At 37.4% G+C, this 17,845-nt stretch overlaps 1 protein-coding gene across 2 annotated transcripts; it reads right to left on the bottom strand.

Annotated features, from left to right (window-relative positions):
- Positions 1-901: 901 nt before the first annotated feature.
- On the bottom strand, positions 902-17,696 carry zbtb44 (zinc finger and BTB domain containing 44). 2 transcript variants are annotated; one of them, XM_067506970.1, is made up of 6 exons: positions 17,398-17,696; positions 14,177-15,283; positions 13,540-13,624; positions 12,642-12,793; positions 8,644-8,944; positions 902-4,863 (listed from the first exon to the last, which is right to left on the bottom strand). In XM_067506970.1, the coding sequence occupies exons 2-6, from the start codon at positions 15,243-15,245 to the stop codon at positions 4,455-4,457; spliced, it is 2,016 nt and encodes a 671-aa protein (XP_067363071.1). In that variant the 5' UTR covers positions 15,246-15,283; positions 17,398-17,696; the 3' UTR covers positions 902-4,454. The 2 variants fall into 2 exon arrangements, with proteins under 2 accessions (XP_067363071.1, XP_067363072.1); XM_067506971.1 differs by having other exon boundaries at positions 4,702-4,863; positions 8,861-8,944.
- Positions 17,697-17,845: the final 149 nt, after the last annotated feature.

The raw sequence follows: 17,845 nt of genomic DNA, 5'->3' as shown, positions 1-17,845 counted from the left end.
TTTAATCTGAATGTCAGGGGAAAAATAATTTCACAAACTGGACTGGACAGAGAATAACAACATATGCTACATGAAAGGGCAGAGGATTCTCTTTTTCCTAAAGAGATCTGGGTTAGTTTGCAACATAATTGACACACTTTTAATAGCAGTATGCGCCAACACTGATCTTATGACTAACTAAACAATAGTGGCAGCTGTGCAGTATTAACTAAAAGTGCTTTGGTGAGGCTTGCTCCTCTGACTAATCTATAAAAAAGATGATCACTGCTTAAAAGCGTGTTTTTGGTCACAAAAACAAATGTATTGCTGTCCCAAGACTTTGGAGGAGAGTATATCTGCAATATCTATGTTTTGCATTGTTATGATACAGTGTATTACTGAAGTGATGCTATAGTGAAAAAGAATGTGTTCAAATTCACCTGAAGTAAACATTATTTTACAGTAAAAAACACATACAGAGATGTTTTGGACTTATTATGACTTTTGTTTTTTATTTACATTTTATACTTTTACAAAAAAATGACTCTTTTTAATAACAACATTACTGCAAAGCCAGAACACTAGCAAAGATTCAGAACAACCATAAACTCCAAAATACAGAGTGGTCTTGTCAGTTTTTAACAGCCAACTGTGGAATAGGATCCAGTTACAACACTCAACAGCACAAACATCAGTTCTCCCTATTCAGTGTGCAGGTTGCATTACGATCTGGGATGTTTTTGTAGTTTCTCTAAACTACAGTTTAGAGTATCAAAGACACAAAATACAACATCTGTTTCAAAGCAGGTTGTAATCAAGTAGCCTACCGTATAAAGAATATGCAACATAGTATGAGTGTATATACTGTATATTTACATATATATACACACACGGCAGACAGTCACAAAGTGAAAACTACCAATTCCTCCTACTCCCAGACTAAGCTGTTCTATTCACATTTAACAAGAATATCCAAAGATGCCATGAAACAGCAATCATAGTACAAAAGTCACCAAAAATATATATGCCATTATGAAGAGCTACCATGTTTTTTTTTTTTTTTTAACATTTTCCTGCTTTTAAATAAACTATAAAGACTGGAAAATGTCTACAACATCAAGTGTACATTGAGAAGGCATGTCCTGTATATAATCAAGATATATTTAAAACATTGCACATAAAGGGGTAACATAGAGAAAAGAAGAGGGCATGCTAACATCAGATCAAAGCTACGCTGGATGAAGAGGCATCAAATAAGGCCTTGACAGAATGCATCGCCAACTGAAGACATGCTCTCCACAGAACGATATGAACATGCAACTTTAGAAACAAACAGAAATGAGCCGAACAGAACCAGTCATTTGATATCAAAGCCTGTCCCTTGTTTCACAGGTCAAATGGGGTCCTTGCCTATTTAATTAACCTTCAGCCACATCTGAATAAAACAAAATACATTCTTCTTTTTTTTTCGATATAGTTCACTATTCCAAAGACAAAATTAAAATTTTTAAAACAACACCTGTCCATTTATTGCACACCATTGGTTCACAAAAATATTTTGGGCACTTTACGTTTCAACAAACAGCAGCATTTCATTATAAAAAAGTTGTTTGAATACAGACACCAAACACAACAGATGAAAAGCATGACATACAAAATGGAGAATAGAAACTTTTTTTTAATTTTGATATTGTGCAACTAGTTAATAGGTCCATTTACTAAGGCTAGCCTCTGAAGTGTACAACGTCATACAGTGTTTTAAGGGGCAAAAAAGCAGGACCCCTTCGCTAAATAGTATGGACCGCTTAGAATGATTATCTGCTTCTATTATTATAAGCGCTTATTGATTGCCATGGCAAATCCCCAATGAGAGAACATTTGGTCCTTCAGGAAAAAGCTTGGTTTATACCCAGTTAAAAGGGCAAATGGCACAACTTTGAAAAAGTGATATATGATGGCACAGACTAACATAAGCTAATATTAAGACAGCTCTCTTTGATCAGGACAGTATAATATTCAGGTCCTCATAACAGCAATATTCATCTTTACTTATACAATCAACCCTGTATGCAAGGTCTTACATCCTGCTGTGATCCTTCGAATTATGAGCTAGTTTTAGGGGGCAACAGAAAGTAAAACTTCACCGGAACAAGAAATCTAGTCACAGGTAGTAGCATTCAACTCATGGATTATTACCTTCTCAAAGTGCAGGCACAACAATGTTGAGGTTCATACTAACAACCATGTTGGCACGACACAAGAAACAGAAGCTGTAGTTTTGACTGAATATTCCACCTGAATAAAGTTAATGAACTTAGTATCATAAACTGCGAAACTGATTAGGTTAAGTTGAAAGATAAGCTCTTGCCTAGAACAACATTTTTAACTTGTTTTACATAATGATTAAGTGAATTATTGTATTTGCATTCACACGTAAGCACACTTCTATTGCTTTTAAAGCAATATTATCACATTACAACCAACAATCCTGTAATCTATTGAGACTGAAAACTGGCCATAACAGACAATTAAAATCTGTTTGCATCACCACCTGCTTTCCCAGCTGCAGGCATACAGTCACTTTTAGTCATTTAGTCGGGAAAACGTTCACTATGTAGTTAAAAAAAAAAGAATACTGGTGGTTGATCCACATTCTTGGGGTACCTTAATATTATTTATCACCCACTAAGTTACACAAGGATAAAATGTTCTAAATAATGGATAAAAAACAATCGAAGTGTTCATATATTGGCTCACTAAAGTGATAAATTTAGTACTTTGTTGAAGCTCTTTTGGCAGCTCCAAATGGTCTTTTTCCTATTTTTAAATTCAATTCAATTCAATTTGATACCGGTGGACTCCAGTTAGACAAACATTAAGGAAAACCAAAGCAAAAAAAAAAAATGCACCTGACCACACAGTACAGTACAGAGATTACCACAGCCAAACTAAATATTTTCAATTTTTGGTTAGAGTTTTACAATTTAGACTTTCTTGTTTAATAAACTTGATAAAATGTCTGAATACCAATTTTCACTGACATTATAGCTTATTGGGAGGACAAAATGTGATGGGGTCTGTATACTTTCGAACGCTAGAAAGATTACGTCATTAGTAACATTTTAGAACATTGTCAGTGTACCAGTTAGTTAATACAGTTAACCCTTATTTTAAAGCCAAATCTAAAGCAAAAACTGTGTTTAAAATTTACAAAACAATTAAATCATTGTATCTTTGGCTACAATCACATTACAGGCTTTAATGGGGCTGCGTACACACCTGCAACACGTAACATGAGCTGTTACTTGACAGCAGTGAAAGTGACTTATGAAAGTGACTTATACCTGATCAAAGTGGAGTCAATCAGGTCCCCCAACCCCCTTCAAAGAAAAAATAATGGGATGTGGGCCATATCCGTGTTTGAAAGCCTTTAGGATTACAATACTAATGAAACCAAATATGAAATGTCATATTGTGTCATTTACATGTTCGGATTTTAAAAAAAAAGACTCATCAGTGTTAATTTGACGTTTTCTAAACGTTGATCCTACAGTGTTGAATAAAAACATTGAACAAAAAAAACTTTGTAGAAAAAATGATTGGAAAATAATATACTGCAAGTCTCAAGGGAATACTCTGTTGATAGTAATAATAACTTCAAGTTTTAAAACATTTAAAAATGAAATATACTCTGAATACTCAGAAAAATAATGCACATACACACACCTGACATATCATATTTCACAACACCCAACATACACAGCATTCAATTAGTAAAACTACAGTACAAGCTATTTCAATATATATAATATTGACATACAACAGTTTGCCTATAGCAACGGCACTGAAGGAATAACACAGTCTCTGCCCATACAAACTAGCATTATTAGTACAAATGCAATATAAGTTTTTTTTCCTTTAGCTTGATTTCTTGCTGTTGGCAAAGTCAAGACGTCTTCTTGCTCTACGTGTTACTTTGTTAAAATGGGAACTCTCAGGCACTTTCCACTAATAGGGCAATGCTTGGATTTAAAAGACCTCAAAGTGGCTAAGACAGAAATGACTTAAGCTTGTGCTGCATTCACATCATATGGGAAAAAACTACCACCCTAAAAGTTACCTTATCAGGGTGACAAATGACAAGTTCAAGTTTGGGTATGCACTGGACGCACAATTAATGATCTGCTTTAATTCCAGTCATCACAAAAATGTTAGCCAAGTTTAGGAATTTATGCTAAGCTTGTAAAAGAAACCAAATAAAACAATTATCTACTTTGCTGGCTTTTGTTTGGTATGAAACAGACTCAAATAAGTGCATCTGTGTTGTGTGAGGAAAACATCAAGGCAACTGAAGTCTTAAGGTAATTTTATTTACAGCGTCTTGATGGCTTCATATGTTAAAGTTCCAACAGATATTCCCATATGAAATGACTGCAATATACTGTAAGACATGACAGGCAAGTAGACAACTTCAATCATTCTATGGTAATGGAAGCCACCTCCCTGGCCTGGGCATTCTGTTGCTGCTGCTCTTCTTCAAACACCTTGGGGGAACTGCCTCCTACACTGCTGTCCATCTTGTTCTCCTCAGTCATGGCTGCCATCTCGTCAGCATCCATCTTGAGGGAGGCTGGGGCTTCCAGGGGATCGATGGGCTCAGGTGAAAGGAAGCCGGAGGAACTCTCACAATTCTGGGTAGAGGAGGAGACCTGGGAGATGACAGGCATCTGGACTGAGGAGGAGGATGAGGCAGCAGTGGTGGTGGGGGTGGAGGTGCTTCCCGGGTAGACAGGGTGATGCTGGGATTCCTCCAGCTCATACTGGACTACCAGCGCCTCCTCCTCCTCCTGTACCTGGCTCAGGTAGTCGGGCACGAGGAAATCACTGCAAGAATGAAGATATTATGTTGATTACACTTTCAAGTGGTACCCCCTTGACAAACTTTGAGTTAAACTGTACATGGCAAAATTAAAAGGTGTTATATTAACAGTTTTTTACAAATTTACAAATAAACATAACCTCAGGATAAGAACAATGTGCACAAAGTTCTACTGAACCAAAAGGGTGACTTACAGGGTGGCTCTTAAAGAGGTTTGGCAAGCATTTAATCGACAGTTTTAAAAAATAAAATGTGGTTTATAATGTAAAGGGTTTAAAAATCTATTTCAAATTATTGAATAATTCATCAGAATAATAGTGCACTTTACCATCCAGTCTGACAAACATTTAGCCAGATAAAGATTAAAAATGATATGATAAGTCAATTTGTTAATTCACCCATCATCAGAAAATTAATCTGCAACTACAATCTCTATTCCAAAAAAGTTGGAAAACATAAACAAAATATATACAGAATGAAATGATTTGCAAATCTCATTAACCCATACATATATAAAAGGCTGAAAAATTAATTTTTTTTAAAACAAATGGAGGAGCTTTTGACAACTAATTAGGTTATTTGGCAACAGGTCAGTAACATGACTGGGCCTCTCGAATGTACAGATGGGCAGAGATTCAATATTCTGTGACAAATTGTGCCAAAACATTGTGGAACAATTTCAGAAAAATATACCACAATGTAAAATTTTGTAATACTTTGAAGATTCCACCATCAACAGTACAGTATATTATATCATTGAAAGATTCAGAGAATCAAGAGGAATCTGTGTGCAAGGGACAAGGCAGCATGTCAAAACCGGATGCATGTGATCTTTGGGCCCTCAGGTGCCACTGCATTAAAAACAGGCATGATTCTCTACTGGACATCACTGCATGGGCTGAGGAACACTTCCAGAAAATACTGTTGTGTTGGGGTGACTGTGGCGTTGTGAGTGTGATTGTGAGTGCGAATGGGTGAATGAGAAGCAGTGGAACTTGCGTTGAGTGCCAATAGGTAGAAAAGTGCTATATAAGTGCAGATCATTTACTATTACTGATTTTGAACAGTTTGTGGTGCAATCCACAAATGTTAGTTAAAGCTGTATCATGCAAAGAACCCATATGTGAACACGATCCAGAAACGCTGCTGTGTTCTCTGGGCCAAAGCTTATTTAAAATTGTCTGAGGCAAAATGGAAAACTGTTCTGTGGTCAGATGAATCAAAATTTTAAATTCTTTTTGGAAACCATAGACGCTCTGGACTGTGGACTTATCAGGATAGAGACCATCCAGCTTGTTATCATCGGACAGGTCAAAAGTCTCCATCTCTGATAGTATGGTATTTCATAAGTGCCTATGGTGTGGGCAGCTTACACATCTGGAAAAGCAGCATCAATATTGAATTGTACATAGAGCTTTTAGAGCAACATATGCTCCCATCCAGACAAAATCTCTTTCATGGCCTTGCATATTTCAGCAAGACAATGCTAAACCACATACGGCTTCCACCACAACAGCATGGTTTCGCAGGAGAAGAGTCCGGGTGCTGAACTGGCCTACCTGCAATCCAGACCTTTCACCAATAGAAAACATTGGGCAAATAATAAAATCTGGCAACAAAGGCCCAGGACTGTTGAGCAGCTAAAACTCCAGCAACTGGTCCTCTCACTTCCCAGATGTTTAAAGACAGTTGTTAAAAGAAGAGGGGATGCTACACAATGGTAAACATCAACCTCTCCGTTTTGAGCATATTTCTTGTACACATTAAAAACAATTTATATTTACATACAGTAGCTTTGATTAGTATAGCAAAAACAAATAAATTAAATAAAAATCCAAAGTTTATCAAAAAATGGTTTTATGGTTTTGACCTTTTCAAAATGTTTTTCAGGAAACCCAATTTAAAAAACTTAAAGTGAATACATTTAAATAAATGCTTGTCAGAAATGCGAGTATTGCCTCCAACTCTTACATGACTTTTGAATTCGGTAATGTTCATTCTATACACCAACAAACTAATGTCCTTCGGCTTAATCTGTCAAGACTATAAAAACGTGGAACCAGAGCAGTATTGAGCCTAAAATTTAAGGTTTTGTGTAACTGTTTTTTGTAGCACAGCTGAATCTGAAGCTGAACTTGGAAAGAAAATATACAGTTAACATATTTTTATGTGAAGTTTGAGGGTGGGAGTTAAGAGTCAGTATTATCAAATAATTTTCCACACTAGTATGATGTCAGGGATGGGCATCTCACTATAAAACCTTTGAGGAGTCAGTGGGCTGTTTGAGTCCTGCAGACTTATGAGGCCTTGAGTTGACGAAGAAGTGGAAAATTTTGAGAAATAGAAAAAGGTTAGGTGTGTATTTATTTCATATCTTAATAAATATGGCTAAATTATTATAGTTGAATTTTACAGCAATTTTATGACCATTTGGGCATACTGAGTTAAATGCTCAAGATGAAACTATTTCACCCCTGAAAAAAGACCTTAGAATTAGTTATTTTCATATTTAATAATTTCAAATCAACACTACAGTAGTCTAAGGTGTGTTAGAACACTGTACAGTTGGGTTTTCATTTTGGCACATGGTCAGTATATGCAGACATCTAAAATGTTCTAAACTGTTTTCTACTAAGTAATAGATCAACATTTTGGGAAATATGCTTATTTACTTTCTTGCTGAGAGGTAGGTGAGACAATACTGTTTAGTTATTAATGTGACACGTTACACCAAGCAACTGCAGCCATGACAGCAAATCAATAGACAGTGGGCTCTAGTGCACCTGTTGAAGGGTATTTTATTAAATAAAACCACCACTAGAATCTTCTGCAGATTTGCAAGATAAAAAGTTCCAAACTCTATGGGCTTTACACCAGTTGCAAAGGAAAGACTTCATCTAGGCTATCAGTTAAACTCACCTGACCTGGTTCTACATATGACTGTACACAGTATGAGAAAGACCCTGCCCACAAGCAACCAAACAAAGCACAAGGTCCAGACAGAATCCCAGGTTGTGCAAAAGCCTGGTAAATCCTTACAGTCATTTTCAATATCTTTCTAGCCTAAGTAGTCATCCCCACATGCCACTTTACCCTCACTGTACCTAAAAAGCCTCCCATGCAAAGATGGGGCAGTGTCCGCATGACGACAGTGTAATGTCACTTTCAATGTGTTTCAAGAGACTTATCCTGGAGCACATGAAATCTAGGATCTTCATCACTGTCTGAGTGTATATTCCTAGAGCACATTGTAATGTAAACCTCATATTTTTTGCCATTTAAGTTTTGTCAAATTTTGAATATTTTTACATACATACACATAGACACATAAACTTTTTGGACTATGTCAACATACGTTGATATACACAGAGACACACATTCATAAGCCCGACTGCATTTCTTAACGCAGGAGAAATGTCAGTCTGAATTTTACACTATAGCTAATCTAACTGGCCAATGGCTAAATATTCATGTAAATCTAAATCTTTTCACTCTTGGGAGGAAAATTGATAAACATATTTCCCAAAATGATAAACTATTTCTTTAAATAAATAAATCAATCAATAAATAAAAAACCTCAATAAATACAGTGAAATACTTGAGGTACACTTGAACTGATCATTCAAATCAACAGTAATCAACTATAAAAATGTTTTATACAGCCAAAGTCATAAAAGAAAAAATGATCAAATGAACCTCAGGTATTAAAATTTTAACTAAATTCATTTTCTGCTCCAGGTGAGATTTAAGTAAATAATGGGTGTTAGCACTCCCGGACTCCTCACCTGCTCTGGAAGTAGTTTGCTAGTTCGGATGCCTCATGGTTCAGACTCCTCAGGTGTACAATTAAATTGCCAGAGTTGGTGAACATGGCGCCGCACGTTTTGCACTCGTAAATCCGCGGCTTGCGGATTATGTGTCGGGAGACCCTCATGTGGTGCTTATATTCACCGAAGGACGTGAATGTGGCGCTACAAATCTGGCACCGGAAACAGCGTTTACCTTCGTGCTTCAGCCGATGCATCTTTAGGGAGTAGGCCCGTGTGAACTTTTTCCCACAGCGGTCACACTGGAAAGGCTTAATACCTGGGGGAGGAAGAGAAAACCAGTGCTTAGCTGATCTGTACACCTGCATAACTCAAGTGACATACGTGACTAGCTAATGATCAGACTACAAAAAAAAATCCACATTAAGCATTTCAAAATTAAGCATTTAAGCAGTTCAATGCCCAGAACAAAAAGCCTTAATTTGTAACCAAGGTATACACGATTTAACCACCAGACCTCTTCTTAAGAGTTTACCATCTGGCAAACTGAATAACCAGGAAATTAGGGATGTGACCAACACCCTAAAATGCAACTATCGTTCTGAATGAGCTTCAGAAGTCTAATACAAAAATAAAAAATGCTACTGGATGGGCAGCCATCTCAAGCCCCTTTCAGACACACCCCTCCACTCCAACACCAATTGTGTTAACAATATTACTGGATTGGCCTAGTAACATTTTTTGTAGTTTCAACAGGGTATTTGTCATCACACCACAAGTCTTATAGAGATACAGTCACATTAACAAATAGACACCAGGGTTATTATGACATACTAAAAGAGAAACTACTGGTTTTTAAAATATCTTCTGCAGCTGAAATAAAATAACTGACAAAAAGAAAATGTGAACTAAATTGAAGGTAGGTCAGACAGCACAGACTTTTTGTTTTCGATCTGTTAACAGCATCTGTGGTGTAGAAATCAAAGGCAAAATCAACCATTGGAGGAAACTCATGTCATTGATGGAGGGGAAAAAAAAACAGAAAGAAACATCTGTATCCAGCAGCTAAAGCATAGAAAAGATCAAAGGACTCCATGATAGGCAGTCGCTAATCAATACAGTAAAAGCACTAAATCATTAAGACTATATGCCAAAAAGATTAAAGTCAAGTTTTCAAAGAAATGAACGTTGAGCTTCAAAACTCCAGTTGCTGTGCACATTAGTTGGATGTACTGACAATGCAGCTAATATCATTATTCTGTTATTAATGTTTCTACTTAAATGCAAGGAGTTGATCTAAAACAACTGATCATACTGTTTATGAATATGGTGCCATAATGTCTGTATTTGAAACATCAACAGATTCAGTGGATTATTATTTACACAACAGGGCCACATAGTTAATTTTGATTCTTAATCTATATGGCTAAAACTAAGAGGAACTAAAATAATCTCACAGGTATGGCAGTTTGTACTGTGGGTCTTTCGGTCACCGTACGTGGGCATGTGTTATTGATGCTTTAACGTACAAGTGACGAATGTGAATGACACAAAGCAAAGCACTTTAAAGGATTGATTAAGGTAGCAATGTTACACGTCCCATGTCTGACAAGAGCTTCAGTAACACTGAATTAATCAGGACTTTAGTATTGAGTGTTTAGACAAAAGCCAGTTTAAGTCAAAGACACATGCTAGGGAGTCTAACAAACAGAATTCAAGGGACTCTAAATGCACAAGGCAAAGGTTTCTCTTTGGCGAGGACTCCAAGCACTATGTCTGGCAAATGCTAAGCACTCATCATCTGATTTATTAAAGTGACAGAGAGAGAGAGACTGGTCAGAGTTAAGGGAAGGATCATGCAGCCAAATAGAGAAACCCTGCACCAAAGTGCATGAAAACTACGTAAAACAATGACCGGAAGCAAACAGCCAAGTCAAAGCTGCAGTAGGTTCAAGTCTCTGACTGTCCTGGAATGTCCCAACCAACGCCTAGACTTAAAAACCCCATAGAACGTCCGTAGAGAGACCTGAAGATTGCAGGTCACAGATGCTTCTCATCTAATCTGATAGAGCTTGAGAGGATCAGTCAGGAAAAATAGGATAAAGTGTCTAAATCCAAATGTGCAAAGGTAGTAGGGGTGACTGTGGCACCAGAGCTAGAGCGGTCATCCACCAGTTCCCCAGTTGCTGGTTCAATCCCCTGCTGCACCGGTCACAGGTCGAAGTATCCTTGAGCAAGACACTGAAACCAAACTTAGTTGCTCCCCCATCGGTGTGTGACTGTGAGGGGGATTGGGTGAATGACAAGCAGTGTAAAGTGCTTTGAGTAACATTAGGCAGAAAAACACTACATAAATTCAGATCATTTATCAATTTACCAAAAAGAAATGTTAACTTGATGAAAATGGCAGGTTTTAGTTTTCAGTACGATTTTAAAAAAAGTGTTCACTTTGTCATTTGTTTGTTATGGGTTACTGGTTTTAAGTCGAAAGAAAGATTCACTTTTAAATTTAAATTTAAATTTACATCACAATCGTGTAAAGGGATATGAATATTTGCTGAAGCATTTTAGCACTTTCTTGAAAGATTTACAGAAAGTTTTGCTGGGCTCGTTTGTCTCTTAGTAAGTTATAAAATGGTAAACAGTTTATCAAAGAAGAGTAAGTTTCCTGATATGTACACAGAAAAAAATATTTACCTGCTCTGTCTTTTTATTTTCTCAACAAGTTGTCCAATTGTTCATTTAGTTACATGTGTAAAAAATAAATTCAACCTGATTTCACACGAAATTATGCCCTTGACTTAGTAATTTACAATAAACATAAATACTACAGAAGGAGTGACAACAAAATCTGATACTCACTGTAGATGTAGATGTTTTACATAACCAAGGAAACATTTAAAAAAACAAAATTAAAATTACTGCTGACATAACAGTTGAACTGCAAAATGAAATTCAGTATTGTTGTCATATGTATAGAGTGTAATTTCGCCAAATTCAACATTTAAAACATGACATAGACAGCACGCTTTCAGAAATGTCATCTGAATGTCTTGAAATGTAAGTTGAACCATTTATTAATGCCTCATACTCTGTTTTAAGGCGGGTCTACACATTTTAATACTTTTTAAGCACAGACAGAATTACTTCTATATTATTGAGTATTTATTTAAGAGGCGACTGTCGCTTAGGAGGTGGAGCAGTCAGGCCAGCTGCATGGTAGCTCCACCATCAGTGTGTGTGTTTGGGAGTGTGAGTGGATAAATGCCATGTAAAGCGCTTTGGGATCTAATAGAGAAGAAAAGGCAGCATATAAGTGCAGACCATTTACCATATAAAAATGCCTAGTAATTATGTACCAAATCACCTTTCCATGAGGGGTGGATCTCATTAGATTAAATTAAATTAACTAATTAACATGCAGCATTGCTTTTACCTTTCATTCCTTTGTACGGCTCATTTCCTCCACAAGTACTTCTCCCAGGGACCACAGGCCTTTTGAGGAACTCAATCCCTCTATTTCGTCAACTTGAGGTTTAGTGTCTTGCCCAAGAACACTTTGCCATGTGGCCTTTAGTATAAAACTGATACTGTAATAAGTATAATTTAGGAACCAATATCAAAGTCAAGGTGTCAGTGCTGGCATTGTTTATTTTTTTAAATATATCCAAGCCTTCCCAATTTAGTTTTGTTTAAAGTATAAACAAAGTAGATCTGGACATCTGGATTCTACAAAAAATGTCAACATCAAAACAAACTGATCTTAGTAAAGGCTACATTAGCTTCTAACATTGCTTCTAACTGTTTAGTTTTTCCCAAACAAACCATGGACAGTTGCATTTGCAGTTGTAGATTATGAATAATAAGATTCCTTTTTAATGCTTAATTACAATGAGTGTGAATTAATGTTGCAATACAACAAAACAAACTAATAAATACAGTATTTCTATAGTTCCAAACAGAAATTATTCAATTAGAATTATTTAGTTATTCTTAATGTTCTCAGTTTCACCTACCGGAGTGTATAAGCATGTGCTGCTTTAGATTTTGAATGCGAGTAAATCTGACTCCACAGGTTGGACACTGAAAGGGCCGGTCGGGGCCATTGGCGCCGGGCCGAGCTGATGGGCTGATATAGAGGTGGTATGGATACTGAATACCTTCCAACCTGAACAAAGAGAGAGGAAACTAAATGATAAAAACATGTGTGCTCTAACTTAAAAAAACCAGCTATCTTTATAAAAATTTAAATACACACACTTGCCAATATATGAACCCTCCCAGAGTAGTTTCTTTTCATATACAGTGCATCCAGAAATTATTCACAGCACTTAACTTTTTCCATATTTTGTTATGTTACAGTCTTATTCCAAAATGAATAAAATTCATTATTTTCCTCAAAATTCTACAAACAATACCCCATAATGACAAAGAAGTTTGTTTGAAATCTTGAAAATGAAAAATTAAAAAATAAATTAATTAATAAATAATCACATATATTATGTGTAAAGTATGTGAATACTTTCTGGATGCACTGTAAACAATAACACAAATTAGCTTAAAAAATTGGCCAGGTTTTAGTATGTCAATGTACTGGTCATTTAAAAAAGTTTTTGGACAGGTCAAATAAATTCTTTAACACAGATGTTAGTAATAATAGTGGTTTGCGTCAGATTGTTTAATGTTTAACGTTCATACGTTTCCAGTTATAGCTATTAGCTTTCACATAAATTTCTTTATATAATAGTAGTGCATCATGCCTTTGCCAGTTCAACATGATACGGAAATTTATTGCCTAAAACAGGTGTGACAACCACCACAAGATTAAAACCGCTAGGTGATATGTTTGGCTGATCAGTGTATTCCTAACTGCTTATAACTTGCCTAACTGCAAGTTCTAACAAATCATGATACCTTTCGTCATCTTCTGCATGCCCTCCAGTGTTAGAGGCACTCTGCATTGATGGCAAGCCCTCAGACACTCCCTCATCCATCGACCCTAACAAAAGAAAGAAAGAAAAAAGTACTCAGTAAAGGTCTACTGTAATTGTGATTACAGAATAAAGCGCATCATCTCAGATGGAGTTCGACTAATTTACTGTCTTTAAAATCTAATCCCTTACATAAGGATTGATGCTGCCGAAAAACTAAAGCACTATGCTATTCTGTGCTACAGTTCAGGTAAAATGACAGGTGTTTAAATATTATTTTTATTCTTGTCAGAGCAGAAATCCCTCTCAAGCAGCATTTGGGCCACTGGACAATAACATTTTCCACTGAGACAAATACAAAATAAAAAAAAAACATCAGGGAGCTGTAGGGGGAAGGGGGAGGCTGGTTTAATTACATGTTTTCCTAAACAACACTGTATTAACTGGGTCAAGACACAGCATCTTATACAGCAGTGACAGATACAGGTAACAATAACACACTGATATGTGGCTTTATTGTGTCTTAAAATCTCTGGGCTTAAGGCTTAAACTATAAATATTAAACATGTAGAAGTAATTATAAATGCTGTGGATCAGCTAGGAAAGGAAAATAGCCCCACCTATAGAGGAGGACTGTGGACTAATGAGGAGCTCCTCCTGGACCTGTTCACTCCCTGGCACTGTCTGCTGGTCACTCAGAGAGCTCTGGGAGGCACTGACAGGTTGGGAGGACGCCTCTTGGACCTCCTCATCACTGAGACGCTCCACTTTCACCCTAACGTCTTCCTCCTCGGCTGGCACTGGTGATGCTACCACCTTAGAGCTCTCACAAGTCAGGAAGTCACTGAGCCGTCGACTGACCACAACCTCTGAGGTCCCTGGAGCGCCCTGATCTAAACAGCGAGGGCTCTCCGGTAGCTTTGATTTGTCAGAATGGAACCTGCGGTCTATACCAAATGGAAAAGTCCATGGAAATGCCAGGGAGGACTCCACAGGTTGGGCTGTGCTGTCTGAGAATGAAGGCGATGGGTTGGGGATTTGTGGAGAGGTGGTGACCATCTGTGTAGTGCATTTCAGTGGACTCTCAGGTGACGCCATTGTTACAAAACTCTTACGTTTCCGTCGGGATTCACGACATATAGGAACGTTTCTTTCCATCACGCTGCAGTCTGATGACACAGGTGATACACTGCCATCTAATGGCGTCAGGGCACAGTTTGATGAGGTGCTCTCTTGTGCTGCTTCATGTGGTTTATCTGATATCATGTTGTTGTTGTTGTTGTTGTTGTTACCTGGGCTCCACAAAATACTTGACTTCATGAACTCTGAACACGTGCTTGCAACAGCAAACATCTGCATGTAACTTGCAGCGGCCAAGACATCAATGATATTCTCTGTACTGACAGAGAGGGTAGATGTGTAGGCATATTCCAACAAAGGAGCAAAACCACTAACAGTCACATGATGAAGGTCCAACACAAATTTGTCCTCCTCCTCTGGCCGGCCCACCAGTTTGGAACGGAAGAATTCACTACAGCATGCCAGGACAACTTTGTGTGCCAGGAATAGCTTGTCTTGGACCCGGATGGTGACATCACATAAGTGACCCTCATTGCGCAAAGCATTTAGCTTCTCCAGCATCTCCTGGCTGTGGGAGGTTGAGCTGTGGGTAAAGGTTTTGAGCCCCATTTTGGATTTAATTCCTGACACTGTTCAGGAAGTGTGTCCTGCAGAGAGATGGAAAAAACACATAAAACAAAAAACAAACTTCACATGAGTTTGCAAAAGCTAGACTACATGAATTGCATTTCAAAGATTTTTTTTTTTATGTTAAGCTTGTTAAGTACTTGTTAGGTACTGCTAAGTACTTTACCTGCCTCATGATTATGTAATTAAACATAATATAAAATTTAGGATTTAAAGAATCAGTTGTGAAATAACAGTGATCATAATGACAAAAATCAGATATCAAATGTAACTTTGCAAAACACCAATTCCTGGGTAAAGTCAGGATGAAAAATGCACTGTGGAAGGCAGAGAGTGTTGGCACAAAAGAAATACTATGATGCTACATGAGGGGAAGGAAAGGTAAGGGGGGGGAAGTAGGGATGAAAGCTGAGTAGGGAGCACGGAGGACAGAATGTCAAGTTATGTAACAACAATCAAAGCAGATGCACAGCAATGCAAGCCAGAACCAAGTGGAGGCCAGTGCGCTACAGGATGCTCAGCAGCTGTCTGCAAGGCATGTGGATTCTCTGAGGCATGAGATTTTCCATCAAACAAAAGTTCAAGTCAAGGGGCTCTCGCAGGGAGAACACGCTCCCCCTCAGACAAACACAGACCAAAGGAAAATTCTCTTGAGCTATGTTGGCTCAGTAAAGGTGAAGTGAATTATAAACCTGGGCTGCAATGGTGCAACAGGAGTGTGTCTGAAACAGCGAACATAGCTTACAGAAAAAAGCTTTAATTCCACCATGGGGTTTTCACATGACTGGAATATCTCCTGAGTGGAATTTATTTAGGTACATGATCTCTACTTCTTCCTGATAAAAAGGAATGTTTTTTTTTAAGGTACGTGATCTTGTGAAAGTAGTGATGGCTAAATGTCAAGACCATTTGTTATTAAAACTTTGACCTCTGCGATAAATTACATCCTTTCTTTCCTCTAAATCTTACAGTCTTTAATTTGTTGATTGATGCTTGTGGTGGTTCAAATATGCATAAAGAATTAGGCAATCTTTATCTCCTATTTGTGTCATGGTACAGTTGCAATAAAAGACAAGTAAATAATTTGAAAAATGCTTTTTTCTGATCAATTTAGGAAGAAAAGTAGGAGCTTGCAACTTCTCAAAAGAAAATTCTTGATCTAAAAACGGGCCATTTTGTACAATAACGAATTAAGCAATCGAATTAAGTAATTAAGCGCCAGACAATATGACAACCGTTTATACAAAAATTAACGAAAATCATTTTATATTGATACTGATACAGCACGTACTGTATGTTTACATCACGTACTATATTAGCAAGTAACCACAGGCACTTGGTCAAAACAGGCTAAGGAGGGATGATAGTGCGTCTAAGTGCACACAGAAAGAAAAAAGGCTTAATGTGTTAAAGTCGTGTTAAATATCTAGTGGACAAGTTGCTAAACGTTTGTTTCCAACAACAATTACTTTAGCAAACACTAGCTAACAATCTAGTTGATACGTCAAACCTAATAGGAGACAGTAAACACATCCGGCTTCACCTGCCAAAATAAAGCGATAGGCAAAGAAAATGCTTTTTTTCCATTTCTTAAACCACATTCAGCGGTGCTCAAATATCGCAATACTTTAAATGCGGTATTTTTTACCCGTTGTCAGGATACAGTTATCATTAATGATGTCTCTGATCTTTGAAATGTAACACTGATTCAGAAACAATTTATACTTTTAAGTATAAATATTAAGTCATATTTTATTTTACACAGTTATTAATTATTTCAAAAATACTTGATATTGTATTATAGTCACTTTCCTCCTCAAATATATTAGAGTTACGACCATTTTTATATACAAAACAGAATCTGTACACGACCAATGATAGAATTATTCATTAGATTTACCTTTTATTTTGAAGCCAATTAAAGCACATTTCCGATTAAACGTGGGGACCTGCAGAATCGACGCAGCTGCTGCACGTTAGCTAACTGTCGTTAGCTACCAAGCTAGTACTACCGACACAACACAGCACTATAAGTTGGTTTCTTTGTCCTTATCATTGTTTAGATAGCAAATTAACAGGATGCATGCGTGGAGTCTGTGTTAAGCATTATCAACAGTTTACAAAAGGATGTTACCTTATGAGAAGATGCCTGGATTGACGGCAGGGCCTCGGGATGCAAACAGCTCAGCTGACCGAAAGCAGCAGTAGTCGGAGACAGCGGTGCACCCTGCCGCTCCGCTCCGCTCACTCACATTCCCTGCGCTTCTCAGGCACTTGTCAGCCTGCCAGCCGTCAAAACGCACAGCTTTAATAAGGCGCAGACGAATTCACATCACAGCAGCCTAGCGTTTAAAGTTGTCGAACTGCTATTTTCATTCCTTTGTGCTCCCTGCTTTCTGCGCTGTTTGTATCCCCACAATGCAGCGCGCACGACTCAACGTACACTACTGTAAGAAACAGGAAGTCACAGAGCTACATGTACAACAGAACTCAGTGCTCAGGAATTCACACTATTGGGGGTAAATCACGTTCTATTGATATGTGAAACTAATCAGAACATGTATATCTTTTTTGTGCTGTGA

The sequence above is a fragment of the Channa argus genome, chromosome 6 (genome assembly GCF_033026475.1).
Source record: "Channa argus isolate prfri chromosome 6, Channa argus male v1.0, whole genome shotgun sequence".
NCBI lineage: Eukaryota > Metazoa > Chordata > Actinopteri > Anabantiformes > Channidae > Channa > Channa argus.
Note: the sequence above shows the minus strand (reverse complement) of the source record. Positions and strands in the feature narration are given on the sequence as shown.

Bases quoted from the DNA above. Each gene is read 5' to 3' on its own strand.
- zbtb44 (XM_067506970.1), bottom strand. From the start codon at position 15,245: ATGGGGCTCAAAACCTTTACCCACAGCTCAACCTCCCACAGCCAGGAG. The intron at 8,945-12,641 runs GTAGGTGAAACT...TTCCTCCCCCAG, and splicing joins GCACATGCTTATACACTCCG to GTATTAAGCCTTTCCAGTGT. The intron at 4,864-8,643 runs GTGAGGAGTCCG...TCATTCTTGCAG, and splicing joins GCAAACTACTTCCAGAGCAG to TGATTTCCTCGTGCCCGACT.